Source organism: Ictidomys tridecemlineatus, chromosome 4 (assembly GCF_052094955.1).
Source record: "Ictidomys tridecemlineatus isolate mIctTri1 chromosome 4, mIctTri1.hap1, whole genome shotgun sequence".
NCBI lineage: Eukaryota > Metazoa > Chordata > Mammalia > Rodentia > Sciuridae > Ictidomys > Ictidomys tridecemlineatus.
The window spans coordinates 116,052,796-116,072,572 of NC_135480.1; the positions used below are offsets into that span (position 1 = coordinate 116,052,796).

The 19,777-nt window shown below is 40.6% G+C and overlaps 1 protein-coding gene across 6 annotated transcripts in view; it reads right to left on the reverse strand.

Moving 5' to 3' along the window:
- Nucleotides 1–19,777, reverse strand: part of Opcml (opioid binding protein/cell adhesion molecule like) — a 1,131,302-nt gene that overhangs the window by 513,060 nt on the left and 598,465 nt on the right. The window contains exon 1 of one of the 6 annotated variants that reach the window (XM_078047343.1): nucleotides 3,584–4,878. In XM_078047343.1, the coding sequence (XP_077903469.1) occupies nucleotides 3,584–3,750 (167 nt within the window). In that variant the 5' untranslated portion in view covers nucleotides 3,751–4,878. Of the gene's footprint in view, nucleotides 1–3,583; nucleotides 4,879–19,777 lie in introns of those variants that run through there. The other 5 variants (XM_078047345.1, XM_078047342.1, XM_078047347.1 and 2 more) reach the window with 5 other exon arrangements.

Consider the following 19,777-nt stretch of genomic DNA (forward strand, 5'->3'; position numbering starts at 1 on the left):
AACCTCACCTACTTGTTCTGAATGGATTAGTTCAGAACTCCAAATGAAAATGTTGGGACAGGGTAGAAATGAGCCTGTAAGCATAATCCCATATCAGCAAGCTAGGATTATCCAAATTTTTTTATCCTATATTGAAAAATAAAATAACAAAATAACAAAATAAATCACCATGTTGGTGGAAACTTTTCCCATTGAGTAAAACATCCATAAGTAATGAATACAACCACTGTTTTAGGGTATCCCTCAAAATGTCTATGTACTCAGATAATGTGGACTAACAGAAAAAAAAAAGTAAATTTAGAGGTATCAGAGCTTCATGAAGAAGGTTCAATTGGTGGGCATCTGTGTGTCAGATGCCAGCTGATAGGTTTAGGATGCTAGGCCCCTTTTCTGATGTGGGCACTGATTCAGACAAAGGACTCCTAGATACTTGTTATATCTAATCTAAAAGAAAGGCACAGAACATTTTTAACCCAACAGCAGATAATTGTAATGAAATGATTCTGGCCAAGAGGGCCCATTTGTAATAATGAATTCAAATCAGATTCATAGAAGCTATAATTCAACCATAGTGAATAGCACCTTCATTTTCCATATCATCTCTCTTCCAAAAAGGCAAAATAACTCAATATTCAAATAATTATTTTTACTTTTCAAGTAGCCTTGTGAAGTAGTTATGAAGAAGATAATATTGCCTCACTTAGATAAAATGAGTTTCAAAACTTCAGTGTCGTCTTTGGCACATCACTTCCTAATGTCTCTCAGTGTAATCAAAGACCTGTCACAACAAAACTGATATCCCAAAGGAAGGAAATCATTCCGCCTCTAAGCTGTACATTTTTTTATTGGAGAGTTTGAAGATGGACCCAGGTTTCTTGATTCCTTTCCTTTTCATACTAGGACTTTGCTTTTTATCTGACTCCATTCAACATTTAGAAACAGACTGAAGATAATTTGATCCAGGACAGTTACATTTAAAAAGACGTTCTGTGGCTGATAGGTATAGACATCATTTAATTTTTTTAGCACATTCTGAATAGTTAATGCATTTGGAACACTAAATTCCCAAGCAACGAATTCCCAATGAACACTTTTAAGGAGACCATAAAGTGACTAAAGAATTAAAGAGCTGGGGATGTAGCAGAGTGTCATAGCATTTGCCTAACATTTGTGAGGCTCTGAGTTTGATCCCCAGCATGACAAAAATAAATGCATAAATAAGCATGGTTTTAAAAGCAAAAAGAACCATCAAATAAAAATTAGTACATTTATCAGGGGTTGAGGGAAACTGTGGATTTCCAATGACTGGAAACATGGGCTCTCCCTCCAAGTACTGACAAGTAAGTTTTTTGTTAAGATTAGAATGTGCCTGTTTGCCTCTAAAGCAAAAATGTATTAAACAAAAACTGAAACAAACAGAAATTTGCAGGAGATGTTTATGTTCTTTGAAGCTACATTGTCTCCAGTGAAATAAAAATCTGTAAAAATCAGGGAATAATAAGAATTAAATGATGAGGGAAAGAAAGAAGGAAGAAAATGAATATAAGGCAAAAGCATGCCACATAAAGACACTGATAAAAGTAAAGAAAGAAAGCCATAAGAGAGAAGATTGCATAAGCTAAAATTTAGAGAATAGAGAGAGATTAAAATGTGAAACAATATGCTAGATTTATCTCTTCCTGGGGTAAAATGCACAGAAAAGACATAAAATCAACTTAGGATATGTGCTTACTTTTTTTTAAAAAGCAACAACACACAATCAGGTAACAGATAACAGTTGTATTTGAGTATGTAAGTTTTTTTTTTCCTCACAAAGCACAAAAATCAAGTATTCAGCTTTTCCTTTTTTATTCCCATTCCCATTACCAAGCCCAGCTGCTAAACATTAGAATTGAAGATCATGAAAACAGGCCACTAGCTAATAAAAAATGGTAGATCTAAGCTGGCCCTCTGCTGGTAGAATTGTTTCACTGCATCAGAGAAAGCAGAAAGCTCAAGTTTTTAAGTTTCTGCTTTAATTCCAAGGGGCAAGAAGAGGCCAGATGATTTAGCAAAGTTCAACACTGAGTCCCTATTCAACTCTGGACCTCTGTGCCTCCAGTGGAAGATTAGAAGATAAAAGATAAAAAGATACATACTAACATCCCATTCAGACTACTAACATTTGTCCAAATTTCCTCCATGTGCTACTCAGATCTTTGAACCAAGTGGTCCACTGCAAATGTACATCCCACGAGTCATTTCCCAGGGATCAGACTTAGGGGTCTTATTTGAAGCAACTCTTAAATTAGTACACTCTTGCCTGGGACAGGCATACCAGAAGGATTTGTCTTTCCTGCTGTATGCGAAAGACATCTCTGTCCTCCTTCCTTATCTGTCCTTCTTGGGCCTCCAAGCACCAGAATACAGGGGATCTGGAACCAATACTCCAGCTCAAAAGAAGATTTAGCTAAGAATCATACAAAGTTGCAAACTTAACATTTGGGTTCAAGAAAAGAATTGCTGGTTTCCCAAAGGCATTCATTCTTTCCCCAGGGAGATGCTTATCTCCACATGGAGGGTTCCACAAGGAAAGCCAAAGGAAGAGAGGGAGGAAAAGCCCACCCTCATTTTCCTCTTGCAGAAGCTATGCATTTTGGCTACAGAATCTGGGTCAGAATGTTTTATTTTCACCATAACCATCAAAGTCACAGGCAGGGCAAATGTATTCACCCTGTGTACATCGGGAGGCATAGTTAAGCTGGGACGTCCCTGAATCTGTCTCCTAGGACCAGACTGCCTCATTAAAGGAATAAAAGATGATATCTGCTGAGCTGGTGGAAAGTGGTGGCTGCATTTTTATTAAAGTCTCTGCTGCAGTGGGCCTAGTCCCCAAAGGTTCATATTCCAAGAATCTCCACCCCTCTGCCTGGAGTGTGTAAGTGATTCTCTGTAACTCATTAAGGTAAAACAAAAAGCTTCTGTATTGTGCTTCTCACACAGAAGTGATGTCGTTGCATAAAAGCTACATGTTTCCTCTCCTTTGCCCCAGCTGGAAAAAATAAAATGGCCCTCATAATTTATCACACAAGGTTGGCATGAGTGGCTGCATCTTCAGCAAACTCTTCACAGGCCATGGCCTGGCCCTGGTAATTCCAAAGCCTTCAATTGTTAAGAATCCCGCTGAAAGGGACAAGTCTAGCCATCCTGAGGATGACCCCACTTCATCACATATCTCCTGGTCTGGGAGAGAGGATCCAAGGGGCTGGCTGACCACTCAGTATTTCAATTTCAATGCCCACATGTTTTTATCTTGGTACACACACAAAAGTGAATCTAGCCATGTCATGGCTCCATGTATACATGGAGTTCCAAATGCAGACTTCCGGCCAGATAACAGACCAGAAAAGCCAGACCAAGTGACAAACCTGTCCAAAGAACTGGTATCATCAACCACAGGATGCAAGTTGCCACCTTTTGGGCCTGCAAAAGTCCCTCTCACATGCTCCAATCGCCCACAGGAGCCTTCCATTCTCTCCCTCAGCCCCTCCCCATGAAACCACGTCTGAGGGGCTCAGTCCCCCTTTGAAGGATAGCTCCCTACCTGAGGGTGGCGCTCTCCCCTTGCCGGACCGTCACGTTGTCCATAGCTTTGGGGAAGGTGGCATCTCCGCTGCGCACGGGCACTCCTGTGGGTACAAGGAACAGCAGCCTGAGAGACACGACCACGAGGCACTTCCAGGGCAGGAACAGGTACCCACAGACCCCCATCCTCGACAGCCACAACTTCCCAGAACTCGACAGCAGCACAGTCCTGGTCCCCCGCCACGCACACCAGCCGATTTCAGGAAGTGGTGTGGGGAGAAAGGAAAAGAGAGCACACCCGGAGCAGAAAGGGGGAAGAAGGAGAAGCAAAGAGTCCAGGCTCTCCGGAGTCTAATAATTCTTCCTCAATTCCTGCCTCAGCTTTCCAGCCTAGCAGAACCAGATGCCCCCTCCTGCATCCAAAAAGAGCTTTCTCGACGCTCCCCTGGGGAGGGGGTAGACAGCTGGGAAGGGAGAGAAAGAAGGAAGGTGCAAGGATGAAGGTCACAGATTGCGCTTTTTCTGCCTCTCTCTTCAAGATGCTACTTTAAGATTCAGTTGGGCACGTTCTGCAGAGGTCTGGCATCAAAAGTTTATAACCCAAAGAAGGCAAGTGTCTCTGACATAAAGGAGATGTCATAAAAAGCTCCTGCTTCAAGGAGAGGAGAAAATGTTTTATTAGATCACACATATGTATAGATATATTTATAAACCAGCCCCAAGTCTCGCATCTGGAACCCGAAGGCGATAAAAAGTTCCAAGCTGGGACACGCAGTCGGTGCAGACCAAGATCCTCCAGTCCGTGGATGTCCTCCCCGCAGCCCGGTCGGAAACTCGCGGCCAGCCTGGCCCGTGCTCGCCAGCCCGCGGAGCGCCGCCCGGCGCAGGCTCTGGGCTCACGGGGAGCTGGGCGGACGGCGCCCCCGCCTCCTCCGGGGACGCGGCACGGGACGCGGGGACGCGCGGACGCCACGCTCAGCGGCCGCCCCCGGCCTCTGCGCCGCCTTCCTCCCGGGAGCAGCCCGGACGCGCGCGGGCCCAGACCGCCAGGGTTGTCATGGCAGCAGCTCCATCCCTGACCGTTACTTTCTCCCAGTGCCGACTCGGAGCTAGCAGGCGGGCAGGCAGCTCTGACTGTGCGCTCATCCCGACCCGGTGCAGGGCGAGGGGCGCAGGCGCCCACCAAGTCCCGCTGCGCCCACCAAATCTGGGAATCCCTGCGGGGATGAGTCTGGCCCCTCACAGGGCGCCACTCTCCCCCTGATAGCTGAGCAAGCCAAGAGAACGTCGCGCCCCTTTCAGTGGCTCCCCAGGAATCAAAGCGGGGATGGGGGGTGAGTAGGGGGAGGGAGGAGGAGAGAGGGAGAGGGAGTTCTGGGGAAAGCAGCAAATTGAAAACTGACACTGGCATCTTCCCTCCCTCCCTGATGCCAGTGCAGAAGTTGCCAAACCCCGCCCTGGATACTGAACTACATTTCCCACTCCAGGTAGCTGAACCAGGCTGCCTGGTCCACCACTCTGCCGCTGGATTGCACCTAATCAAGCTACAGTTCTATGGCTTTCCTGGGCCTATGCAGAAAGCCAGAATGAGAAGCTTCCTACTATGATGACCTACCTCAGAGACCTTTATGCCCTTACACTTGATGTTTATCGCTCAAGTGGGCAAGTGTGCATTTCTTCTTACAACACAATATGCAAAGTTGTCCCTATTGTCCATGCATTTTATTTCAGTAAAAAGCAAGAGCTGGGGAAAACATGGATATCTTTTTTTAAAAAAAATAGTAGGAATAATCTTTATAAATCCATCTATAGCTTTCTGATCACAGGAAGGGTCACCATAATAGTGTTAGAAGGGGAGATGAGGGCATGATATTTTTAGAGTCCAATCTCTGCATTTCTTTGAGCTCAGATTCATTTTCTTTCAGTTCTAAACCTAAGAACTCCAGCTTTCCTTGGGTTGGTCATTATTCTTTTTCCTGCTTTGCCTGACAGAATCCTCCCTCACTGCGTGGCTCTCGCTCTTGTATCCTAATTTAATGGTTGCTATGTGCATCTGCCCTACTGTATTCTTTCTCAAAGCCTTTTGTTAAATTAGACTGGGCTCTGCACAATTGGCAAAATGAAATGTAATTCAAAAATAAGCATTAAGCTCTTAGTGTTTATTACTTTAGTTGCTGAAGGATACAAAGGCACACTACCTGCTCTCAGTTCTGAGGAGCTGAGCACAAACAAATATTGCCCCAGTCCCCCTTGTAAAATGGTTTAGCTCACATATATGTTTATGTTTAAAAATTTTAATTAGCACATCTTACCTCAGGAAGAGAGACTACTTATCACTAGTCATATCAGTTATGGCAAAAACTTGTATTACATCCTTTTCAGAAAGCAGATATAATTCAGACAAGAGTGGGAGATGACATTTCTCTGTGAGCTCCAGAGGTATAAGGCTACAGGGAACAGTGATGCAGAAAAGAGAGACTGGGGCTCTGGAAGCAGACCCACTACATATTTGAGGATCGCCCCATAGTTTTAATGACACATGTCTTTCCTCAACACTTGAGCATCCTTGTGTTTTCTGTAAAAGTGTCATACATAATCCTCACAACTCTGTGATATGCTGGTCCAGTATTAACAGAAAAGGCTCTTTTCTACTTCAACCTACAAAAAGCTGAGAACATGAGATATGTCTTCAGTCACAGGGCTTGTGTCTTTAACACAAGTGGGTAACAGCAGTGACATCTGGTCAAGTGGCAGCCACATCATGAGTTTCCTGCAATTCAGTTGTAGGATGCTCAGATCTATTCTTGCCCCTGTTGGCCCTGTTGTTTCTCAGGAGATGAAAGATGGCTGGAGATAGGAAGAGTTAATGCAGATTTAAAGGAAAGAGAGAATAGCATGAGATTCCAGATGGGAAAAGAATGGCTAACAACGCAAGAAGGTGGGGGCGGGGGGAGAAACAGAAGCAAGACACAAGTTGTCTTAATAATGTATAGTAAGTCCTGTTCTTGTGAAGGAATAAATGAGGCACTCCATTTTTTAAACAGCTGGATTCCCCCAACCAAAGGCATCTGAAGTCCTAAAGCACAGGATAAATGTCTATCCTCTTCCATTAGACTGGTTCCTAGTTCAATATCTGTAAGTGAATAAATAGTCTGAATTTCTGCAATGGTGTGATCTTTATGTTAATCTGTCAATCCAAAATTTAATGGAGGAAATTTTATTTCTCTATCAGGCACTGCAATGGAACAGTGTCTATTTATAGAATATAAGACCTAAACCAAATTGAAATTTGAAAAAAAAAAAAAAGTTCAGGTTCACCACGAACAGGACTAAATAATTTATGTTGGGAATATCCAACTGCTTGACTAAGTGCCATGATAAGGTGGTCCCTACCTAAACCTTCTTAGATATATTAAGACATATATAAAGACAAATTAATGTAGAGTACTGGTTCAGAAGTTAGGTCATCTGTTCAGATACTGACTCCTCATCTCTCTAGCTGCAGTACTAGTACTAGTAATTTTCATATCACCTATTTTATACAGATTTGGAATCTTAAAATATACCTTGAATTTCTTTTTTTTTTTAAATCAAGAATAGTGAGATGACAGAGAACTGCCTTGAAAGAAAAAATCATGGCTTACACTTTCCAGGAAAAGGAGGCACACTATCCCATGCCATGTAGGGAAACATGCGGAAGCACCAGGGTTTGTCAGGAGTCAGAATATGTGAGGAGAAAGCATGACAGAGAGCCTTTATTGTAGTTTCCATGGGAAAGAACAGGTGCTAAATTTCAACACATTTAGGATTACATCATTTGAATATTTTCAGCAGGCTCTAGGTTTTAGGGACAACCTCTAGTTATTCTGAACCGGAATCTGGGGTGTGGAAAACTTGCCTCTCTTTGGGAAGGTTAGAATAAAATTTTATTTGGAATGTGGACTTTGAATTGATTGGATTGCATTTGAAAGGCATGCTCAAAGATAAGTTGTTTACCATCTCCAGGAATTAGATGGTTCTAGGAGGGGCCAACTCTTGTTAAGGATGCTTTGAGTATCAAATCATCATATAATACAGAAAATAAAACCAATGATTATTGTAGGGAACAGTTAATGATATAATGCATGCAACATATCACCAAAGAAATTTGGCAGGTTGGAAAACTTCCTATATTATAGTTGTATTGCATAATCCCCATTTTCATGTGATAACAATTTGTGAAATGGAAGAATATATGAGTGAAAAGATATCAATGCCCTCTGAACAAACAAGAGTTGTACTTGAACCTACAGAAGTCTTGTTGTTTATGAAAATTTGTAACAGAAAATGCAAAAATTTCATTCAAATTTCAGGGATATTTTAGTCACAAGGTGAAGAGACTTGGTTAGCCAGAAAGAAATAATTATGAAAGTCTTAAGAATAGGGATCCTGACCAGAGGGCATTTTCTCAGGTAACAGAAAAAGAGGAGTAGAGAAAGCAAAAGGAAGGCTTTAAAGAACCTTGCATATTTTTGGTCATAATTCAGGTGACTCTAACAAATTAAAACCAAAAAATAGTATCTACAGCCTACAGAAGATCTAATGGCCCAGAAAAGCTGTGTAAAAAGCAAGAAACCACATGGGAAAACACCTGTTGTAGTAGAATCACATTGGGTTAAATTGGTTTAAATGAGATGGGGTTGCCATAACTTTCCCACTTTCATGTCAACTGTGCTTGGTGATTGAACCTTAAGAGATGCATCCTGGTAGAAGGAATGAGCAAAGGTGAATACAGAAGTTATTCCATCAAAAGAGCAAACAGTAATAGGGAAAGGAATCACAAAAAAAGTCAGTCTTTGTAAGGTAACAGCTTCTGCTCAGAACCTAAACAATTGTCTTGACTACAAGCTGATTGGAATGATAAGTCCGGATACAGCTGCCTAGGTATGGCTGGATGCCTCTCACCAGTATCAGGAGCTAAGCAAACTGTCTTACCTATGGTGTGACATTACCTGCCTTATGTTCCTTGACAGATCACTCTCACTTAGAAGGGGATAATCAAGACAAGACAATAATCAACAAACCACTGAAAAATGACAGAAAACTTTCACACTATTTTCATTTATTTATGCACTAATTCATTCACTAATTCTGTTAACATGTGTTACATGTCTATTTTTTTGTGGCAGGCACTGTTCTAGAGACTGGAGATGCAGTGGTCCGTGAGAAAATAATTTTTGGGGGTGTGCTTTCCTTCAAGGGTGTGTGACTAGTGTAGAGATGAGGAGGAAGAGATCATAAGAAGTACAAATAGACTGCTGTAAGTAAAGAAAAAAATTGATAAAATTTGGTAAGATACAAGAATGAGAAATTGGATAGTCTAGGATGCCTCTTTGAAGAGGCAGTATCTGAGGAGTGACCTCACTGGTCAAAGGAGCTAACCAAGTGAAAGGTGGAGTCAAGCAAATGACTTCAACAGAGGCAAATTTCAGAGAACCTTCACTGGACCAAGAGATAGAAGAAGGCATAGTATCACTGGGCCTTAGAAGTCACAGAAACTGTTTCAGAGTCAAAATCTAAATGTGCAAATAACTTTGGGAGATTTTTCAGCAGGTAAGTAACAAAATCTCATTGATAAAATTTTGTGAAATCACTTTGACCTGTAAAGAATGGGTTACAGGGGTACAGAATGAAAACAGGGTGTATCAGATATAGAACATGCCAGGAATGATGGCAGAGGGGGAGGGGGAGAAAAAATGGTTTGGAAATGGGTATCTTTGGGGATTAGAAAAATTAGGACATCCTGAGAGTTGTATTGTTGGAATTGAGTAAAGAAACAGTATTGAGGATGAGTTTGTAAGTGGATAGGCAGCATCCAATAATAAGAGATAACTCCAGAAGAAATGAGCATAGGAGGAAGGATCTCGAAGCATGAATGAAGAGTTCTGATTAAGTTGTGAGTATCTTAGCTCAAAGAAACAGCTAAATATGCAAATGTTAAGATGGCCGGGGTAGAAAGCAGATTGGATTTTTATAGTAGAGGACTAAGGACAAAAAGTCATTTTCTCATTCAAAGCCTACTTTCCTATTGACTAGTAAATAAATAAATAAAACTCTGCTGTATGCATTTTACTTGGGGGTGTGCTCTTCCCATCTGGACCTAGAAGCTCCTCTGTCTTTGTTTTGTATTTCAGCAATAGTCCTGTCCATCCCACCCTATAGGACATAAGCTCTTCCACTTCATTGAAAGTGTCTGTTGCTGGCTTGGTGGCATTTCATCTTTCTAGTAGACTCTAATACTGATTGTGGATGAGAACATGAAGTTATCATGACATTTTTAAGAAAGCAAGAAAATGGTGCTCACTTACCCTTAATGTAGATTTATGACCTGGATATACTTTAACTTCCCTGCTGTCATCTAGGAAAACAAAGCCTGTGTTTTATAGTGTCCTGGGGAAGACCAGAGATAGGATGCTGTAGTCAGAGACCAGCTTGCCTCTCAACTTGACAGCTTCCTATCTAGGGAACTAGGGAACATTACCCCTGTTCCTCAACTTCACTCGTCTTCAGCTTTCATATCTGTAAATGGAGGCAATGATATCAAAACATTTGCACAGTATTTGTGAGTGCCTGTTCATATCAGCTCATGTTGCCATAACCAAAGTCTGTGGGCTATGTTACTTAAACAAGAAAATACTTCTGTTTTACAGTTTGGCAGGCTGGAAGGCTGAGATCAGGGTGCCAGCATGGACATTTTTTGAGAAGGGCTCATATCCTGGCTTGAGACAGCCACCTTCTGGCTGTGTTTTTACATGGTGGGAAGACAATGCTCTCTTTCTCTTCCTCTAAGGTCACCAATTCTGTAGGATTAGAACCCCCAAATCATAACCTCATTTAACTTTAGTCTCCTTCTAAAAGACCTGTGTCCAAATATGGCCACATTGATGACTACAGATTCCAAATATAAATGTAGGGGAACAGACTGCAGTCCATATCAGCCTTAAATAAAATACTACATGAAATCAGCATCATGCCTGACACACAGTAGGCACTAAATAAAGGCTAATTCTTATTACCTATGAAAGAGGCCTAATACTTTCCTCTCCCAGGTTTCTTCTTTGAAGTGTTTCTGGGGACCGATGTGCTATAATAAAGACTGAGGTAGAAAATTGTCCAAGGTGTCCAAAGGTTGCTGTATTTGTCTGATTTTAAAGAAGAAGTGACTTTAGAATTAGAAGACACCTAAGGATGAAAAGATTTATGTGGCTATTAATAAGCTCCCATTTTACCCTAGAGGAATTACCTAGTTGAGGATGGCTACTGGGAAATTTGAGATCCTACAGAAATATCCAAATTTATCTAATAAAACTTATATCCAGTAGTAAAAGCAATTTCAAACTGTGTCTTATTCATAAATAAGGAAAACTTGCAGCTTGTGTTTATCTGAGAGAAGATTGTACCCAGCTGCTCTGTATGTACATTAGGAAGAAACATGAAATAAGATGTTTATATTTGACGCATATTTCTACTGCAGAAATGTACCTAAGTTGGTGTGAACCCATGGAGTGGAGCAATTGAGGAGACATTGTGACTTAGCTTGATAAAGTTTGCTTCCTTGGGACCCTCGGGATGTGAAGGAGAATAGAATAGAAGTGTGTTGCAAGTGAACAAAGCCCCTTTTAGACTAGGAAGTTTCACAAAATGAAATCACACACCAGAACAAAATATTGTGGATAAGGTATAAGTACTGTCTCCTACAAAACCCTAAGCAATCCTCATGTAGTAGCCACGACATGATGGATATAAAACATCAGTGAAAAAACTCACTCCTCATTCTCTTTTTGCACTCTTACAAACTGAGGTAAATATATATTAAATGGTTTTCCTAGTCACCTACTGAGCTGAGGTCAGAATTCAGGTCAAGTGAATCCTGATCCTTTCTCTTTTCCATTGTAGACCACATCACATAGTTTTCAAGGCAAGACACACCTGCCTACACTACAAAAGAACCAATACTGGACATGAAATAAAGTGCCTGGTTTCAAATCTCATCACTGCCTCTTACAAGCTCTGTGATCTTGGGCAAACTATTCATCCTCTCAGTTTGTGTCTCCTCATCAGTAAGCAGTGTTAATAAGAGCTTCTTCACAGGGTTGCTCTGAACATGATGACACACATGGAAACTCCTATCAGAGTCCCTGGCTTAAGGACAGCTACCAATGATGGGGGATATTCAATTCCTCTTCCTTGTCCTTAATACCAAAATGATAAAGTTGACAAAACCCAAACACACAAAGAAAAACAATAAACATAACCAAATGGACAAATAGCAATGACAAAATGAAAACTCTTAAGATAAGCAAACCAACAGAAAAATATAAGCATACAAGATCTACATTATAAAATTACATCTGTGAGGTTACACAAGACTTAGAGAGAGTAATATACTTAGAAAGTGATTTCATAGCAATAAAATAAAGTTGCTATAGTATCAGTCTTTTTTAATACTCTCTTTCCTTCCAAGTTTCCATGTTCATCACATGCATTTAACTATCTCTCTCCCAATACAGTTATCCTGATTCCACTACTATAGTTAGAGCTGGGCACAGGGTTAAAAACTCAGCCAATATTTGTTGAATGAGAGAAATTCATCTAGAATTTTATCTCCATCTAGAAATTCTGTCCCTCCACTTTTGTTTAAGGGACCTGGGTCATTGGAGGATTCCTGGCATGTTGAAGAATCTTCCCTACCTAGGCCATGCAGATTCATATACCAGCCTCCTCCTGAAACACCTCCTAGACACACCCAAAACTAAAGCCTTACAATGTTTTTAGGTTTCCCTTAATCTAGCCTAATTGACATCTAAAATTTATGCTTAGTTTCTTCCAGAGTTACAGGTCAATATGATAGATAGATAAATACGTAGACTTGTGAAGAGAGAGGGACAGAAGAATGGAGATTGATTAGGGGAATTGGCCCTCACAATTATAGAGTCTGAGAAGTTCCACAATATTCTGCCTGCAAACTGAAGAACCTTATGTTGGAAGCATGGTTGGGTCCTATCTAAGTCTCAGTCTAAGTGCAAAGGTCCTGAGAACCCAGGGAGGCTGCTGATGTAAGTCCCTATACTCCAAAGGTTAAAGATTGAAGTTTTGAAGTTCAAGGAGAAGAGAAGAATATAACAGCTCAAACACATAGAAAGAAACATTTTTCTTCCCTCCACTTTTATTCAAGGGACCCTGGTCATTGGAGGATTCCTGGCATGTTGAAGGATCTTCCTTACCTAGGCCATGCAGAATCATGTGCCAGTCTCCTCCTGAAACACCTCCTAGACAAACCCAAAACTAAAGCCTTACAATGTTTTTAGGTTTTCCTTAATCTAGCCAAATTGACATCTAAAATTAATGCTCATATTTTGAAGAAGCCAAGTGCACAGACCTAATGTCATCCCCATTAAGAGACTCTTGGTAACCTTATCCTACCTTCCCTAGTCCCCAAACACTCTGACAGTGGAGAATCACAAAGCATCAACCACATTAAAGCATCTCCATCTAGAAAGACTCAACACTCCAATAAATAGACCATTCCTTGAGCCATTAAAACAGAATCAGCCTCATTATTTTATAGTGACAAGTTTTTGTAGTTCTGTAAATTAAATAGCCACAACCATTATATTAAGATTTCAAGGCATTAAATGTGCTTTTTTTGAAGTCCGTTAGTATTATCCCTGTCTTACCCACTCCCCATTCTCACTGTAGTCTCCACTGGAAAGATTGGAACAGGTGGAGAATAGATTCTTCCTCCATGAGAAACCCAGGGTGTAAAAGAATAATATCCTTTGAAAATCAACCTTCCAAGGTTGCTATCTATCTGGACCTGCCAGATGGGAGCTAGGGATCTTTGGCACAGACCAGCTTTCTCTGAGCCCAAGGTTTTTCATTGGTTAGATGGGGAAAACAATATTGACATTTTTCCTTTAAAGAATTGAACAAGTTGTATGTAAGAAATCTTATATGTAAGAGACCTTGGCAAATAGTTCTCTGTGAGCAACTATTCCCATGAGCTCTTTTCACTTCCTGTTAAAATGATTCAGTTATTCCTTTTTTTTTTTTTTTTTTTGGTGGTATCGAGCATTGAACCCAAGGCTTTGCACATAAGCGCTCTACCAACTGAATTACATGCCCAGCCCTTTCTTCCTGTTAAAATGAATCTGATCTCTCTGGGGCTCCAGAAAGAATCTAAAACTTGAGTTTCATATAGTATTTTGGTTACTTGCAGTCTTATCACACTTGCCAAACCTTTTCTGTATGCCTCATTCATTTCTTCTGTTAACTACTATATTGATTCATTCAAAACATTTTTTTTTTTGCACCAACATTATTGTTGAACATCTAGATACTTTTCTGGGCAGATAGCATAGTATGGTGTGATAGGATTTAAAATAAAAATATGTATAAAATGCTAAAAGATCTCAGTATCAGACTATCTAAATGAGGATCTTGGGAAAGCAGCTCAAAGAAAGAAACTTCTAAGCTCAGTTCTAAAGACTGAGTAAGATGTAGGCACCTGCTTGGTTTCTGATTTTGGCAACTGAGTGGATGATGTTACCAACCACAGAGACATAGTAAGAATAGTTGATACTAAGTGGAGAGCGGGGTGTTAAATGTTGAACTTGAGGTGCTGGTGAAACATCTAAGTGAAAACATGTTGTTGGCATTTGGATGATTAGGTTTTGAGCCTGACCAATAGACAATGCTTACATCTCAGGATTTTGGAATCATCTTTGTATAAGAATAACTGAATCCCTAAGTGCTAATGAAGTCACTCAGCAAGAGCAGGAGAGTAAAAAGGAATAAAATATTAAATGTGGATTCTGGGCAACACAAACATTTAAGGTGTGAGCTGAAGGAGAACTATTGAAATATTCTGAAGAGTGGCAAGAAAAATAGAAGGTAAGCCAGGAATAACCAATTGCAAAGAAATCTAGGGGAAGACATTTAGGAAGAAAAGTGTGGTAAACAGTGTCACATACTAGAGAGTTCAGGTAAGTGATGAATGCACAATCATGTGTCCAGTCTTGCATAGTGGAGGTCACTGGTGGATTTTGGAGAGCAATATCACCCCAGGGGCAAAAGAAGTGAGGTAGTGAAAGCTGAAGAATGTTGGAACCTGAGGAGTGGATGTAACAAAAGACAAGCTTTGCTATTAAAGAATGTACAAGGAGAAAGCACAGACTTCAGCCAGACGTAAATGTAGGTCTGAGAGCTATTATCATTATGCTTGGTTTTATTTTATCTTCAGTGTCAAAGAGTAACATATCTACCTATGTTGGCTGAAAAGTAAGAGTTCCTTGAAGACAGAGTTGCCTTTGCCAAAGACGTGACATATGCACACAGCCAATGATTAATAAATACAAGCTAGAAATGAAGATCAGAGATTGCATCTCTGGACCTACACAGTGGTAAATAAAATGCTATTGTTTGTATCTGAAATGTCCCCCACAAATGTACATGTTGAAGGTTTGGTCCCCAAGGCAGCATTGTTCAGAAGCCTTTGGGAGGTGACTGGATCATGAGGGTTGTAAGTTCTTTGATGGATTAATCCATTGATGAAATTTAATGAGTTGTTAGGAGTTGATAGAAACTTTAGGAGATGGTAGCTGGAGGAAGTAGTCCATTGGAAGCATGCCTTTGGAAAGCTATATTTTGTCCCCAGTCATTCCCCTGCTCCCATACTTTCTGGTCTTTATGAGGTAAGCAGCTTTGCTATACCATGCAGACACTGCCATGATGTTCTCACCACAGGCCCAGAAATAATTGAGCCAAATGCCATGAACTGAAATCTCTGAAATCATGAACAAATATAAACAATGTAAGTTGTTACATTGTTTTCTTCAGATATTATGTCACAGGGACACAAAGCTGACTAACATATCAACCAAGCAACATTTTTAAAATAATGGCTGTTATCATCTGTCCCAGTGAGGAAATTACTTCTCCAAAATCCACCAAACACTAGGATAAACACTTGTCACACACTATGTATTGTTATCCTCTTAAAACCTTTAAGAGGAAGGTATTATTATTAAGTAAGAAATCAGCACATAGAGAAGAAAGATTGTTCCAAGTCATTTCTAGCAATGCAAAGTAGTACATGCTAAATCTTTACTCTTTATCCTCAAGATTCATTGTTATATCACCAATACCAAGAAAAGTTCCTGGAGTAAGTTTTCAATCAATATTTATTCAATTAATAATAAAAATTATGATGTGTTTCTAACACCCTCTAATAAGCTCACAAACATTTGAACTATTTAAGATTCTCATACCAAACATCAAAAATCAAAGATATTTGTCCTCATTTGGACATTAGGGAGATTTTATTGGTAGCAATTTAGCTAGAGATAAAGAACAAGAATTAGAGTAGTTCAATTTGAATTACTTTAAAATTCTTGTGTCTGTGTACTCCTGTGTTGGAACATGCTATTATTTATATTTTGAGAAGTTAATCATGGTGGAAAAGCAGGTGGCTGTACCACATGGCTAACAAACAATGAAGATGGGCTTCAGATATGAGCATTCTAGTCAATAAAATATAGCCAAAAACATAGCTCATCATTTACATAATCATTGTGATATACAGCAACTTGGCATCATAAGCAAGCCTCTCATAAAGTATGGTTACTGATTGCCTTCCAGAGCCAGGCTGTTCTCATGTATTTGTACATACTCTCAAGCTCTCCCATGTGCACTTGTGTGCTGGTCACACTTGAAGTGTTATTTTTTCCTGTGGGTTTTGCCCAAAAGGTTTGAGGTACATTATATAGGGACAACTTCTACAATTCTGCTAGCTATAAGCAGCAGCATCACCACCACCACACCTAGGTTAGACACCAATGTCAAAATAGCCTCTTTTTGTCCTCTAGGGCCACCCACCTGCCCCTTACCCCAGCATTGAAACTTTCCTGTGTGAAATCCCTAAATTCCTCTTTCATCTCTTCCCAGACACTCCAGCTCCCTGTCACCTGGATGGATGGAATCGGTGTTATCAAAATTGAGTCAGGAGAAACAGAAACAATCACTATGGGTCAAGAGGCTTTAAATTGTCTTTGGTGGTAGGAAAGGAGTCCAGAGGATTGAGAGGAGAAAAGATTCTCCTTCCTCCAAGCATCAGGAAAGTGGAAAGTCTAGGGCAAAGGCAGAAAGAAAAGAGAGCGCATAAGAAAAGGCAAGGAGAAAGGAGCAGGGATTTACAGGGGAGGGAGGAGGAGGATGAGCCTCTGGTATTACTCAGGGATTTCCAGAGAATAAGACCAACAGGACATTTCATATGCATAGAGAGAGATAAATAAAATTTCATTGAAAAGGTGTAATATATACAGAGAGAAAAAGAAGCAGAGAAACTGGTTTATCGGAAGGAACTGGTTTGCATGATTGGGGAGACTGCCAAGTTCACAGCAACATGGACAGGCAGGTCAGAGATCCAAGAAAACTGATGCTGCAGTTTGGGCTTTCAGGCCATCTGTTGGAAGAATTTTGTCTTCCTCAATCTTGGTTCTATTCAGGTCTTCAACTGGTTGAATAAAGCCCACCCATATTATGGAGGGCAATCTGCTTTTCTCAAGTCCTATAATTAAAATGTTGATTTCATGTTTTTTTTTTTAAAAAAATAGCTTCATATAAATACCCAAAACAATATTTGACCAAATGTCTGGGCACTTTCCAAGCCAAGTTGATACAAAAAATTAACCATCTCTAGTCACAGTGCCCTTTCCAAACAGCCCTCCTACAAAGATTAACTAAGTATTCTTTTATGAACATCATAGAAAAGTAAAGAGAAGAAAAGGGCCCTGTCCCTCTTCCCCAAATACTTTTTACCATGGACAAATTAATTCCTAACATTTGTCCCTAAAAAGATAAAGCCAATTAAAGTTTAAAGAGTTCAAGTTACAAAATGTTTAGAAAGAGTTAGTGCATTAGTGTGAACAGATTTTATCCAAAGTGCAGCTTGTTTTTCCCTTTCATAAGTGGGGAAGAGGTTCTAAAGAGGTACAGAGCAAAGGGTCAGATGCCACCAAGAGCAAAGAAGAAACGAACTATAGAACTATAGAGAGGACAAAAATAGCTTTGTAAGAATCATAATTATTCACAGGGCTTCAATTTACCTTCATCCGCTTTGGAAAAAAATCAGAATCTTCACCTGACCCTAATACATGGCCCAGATTTAAATGTGGCACTTCAAATCCAAGGATAGAAAAGAAATTGGAAGGAGAAGATATTAACAGGGCCCACCCTGGCACTATTCAGCAAAAGGAGGGGAAAAGCGAAGCCAGACCAGTCTCAATGCACACATAGTAATCTCCATTGTTCTTTCAAAGTAAAGTTGGATGATCGCCTGCATTATGTTCCAGAATGGAGGATCATCCAACAGATTCACCACTGCAGGGCAACACTCCAACCCTCAATTAAGAAATAGAATTTGGGAAACATGTGTCTGTCTTGGCTCTAAAACTGATTTAAACACACTGCTTCAGTCTCTCCATTTTGATCACAAAGACTGAACTACAAGATATAGAACGCCAGAGAGACAAGTTAAAATCTCCTATTCTTGCTACTGTAGTTAGTCAGTTATCTATCACTGCGACAAAATACCTAAGATAATCAACTTAAAGGAGGAAATGTCCTTTCTGGCTGAGAGTTTCATATGTTTCAGTCCATGGTCAGTTGGCCCCATTGCTTTGGGCCTGTGGTGCACAGTGCATCATATCAGACAAGGCTGCTCATGTCATGGTAGCCAAGAAGCAAAGGAAGAGAAAGAAGAGCAGACTGGGGTCTCAATATCCCCTCCAGGGACATGCTCTCAATGACATAACTTTCATTCCACTGGGCCTCACCTCCAAAAGTTCCCACTACCTCCTACTAATGCCCCAAGTTGGCAATAAAGCCTTTAGCATATGGGCCTTTGGGTGACATTTAAGAACCAAACCATAACTGTTAATAATGAAAATAAACAACTTACTGAGTTAAACAACAAACCAGATTCTAAGCAAAATGACTTGCATTCATATTCTCACGCAGCCTAGAAAATTAATGAAGTCAATAACCCTAGAAAATTTGAAGTGGAATGGGGTCAGTGACTTGCACTAGATCTGAGTGTCAGGAGCCAAGCTCTTCCTGCACAGCCCAGCCCTTTCTTCTTACCATGGCTATATAAGAAGATTGCCACCCTCAGCATAGAGAATGTTTCTTTCTTCAGGAACTGGGAATCCCATGTGTGTGTGAAAAGCACAACTGTTATGGTGGAAGTGGGAGTATGGGGGGAGTCCAGGAGCAGGGGTTGCTCATGGAGAGGTCAACAGGGGAACAAAAAAAGAGAGGCTAAACAGGATCCCTGCAAAAGCACAGGCTGCTTCAGCAGAGGGTAAAGCAAGGCTGTGAAATGAAGCTGTGTCTCAGCTCTATTTTCCACCATCTCCCTCCCCCTCTCCATCTGTCTGTCTCTTCCCTTTTCGTTCTCCCTCTGTTTCTTCTCCCTTTGCAAACCTTCAGCTGCTAATTTCCATCCAACACGTTTATGAATTAATTTCAACACTTCTCTCTGTCAAGATATCCTGCTTCCTAACATCCCCCACCTTTGGCAATGTGCACATTTTATTCCACAGACTGTTTGCCCTACAATTCCCTGACGTGGTGATGTGCTCTGACATCTTGGTATATGCAATCAACCTGTGTCACCAAGGGCCTGAAGAGAATGCAGGAGACCAGATCTGCAGCTGGACAACCTTGCAACTGCTGTGGGACTGAGGACACAGCGGGGCTGGGAAGGAGAAGCAGGAAATACCACAAACATCCTAGGCTGCTGGCTACTAGTTTCTCCATCTGGAGCGAAGCTTACTCCCTAGATCCCTAAATAGAGCATGTGTGACTTTCTTCTGCAAGTGGCAAGGGTCTGTCAAAAATGAATCCCCATAGTCCTCATCTTAATTAACGTAAACTAATGATGCTAGGAATGAATTCCTAAAAATAGTTTTCCTGGACAAACTGAGACAGAAACACAAACAGCTTTGCAAGCTGTACCCCTGTGTCTGTTCAACTTTGAAACAGTCATGCTAGGCATACTGAAATGTTTGAATAATGGATCCTAAGGGTTTTTTTTTAACATCTTAAATCAAAAAATTTAATCAAAACTTTTTTGGTGATAAATGTACTGTGCTTATGGAGTATGGCAACAGGA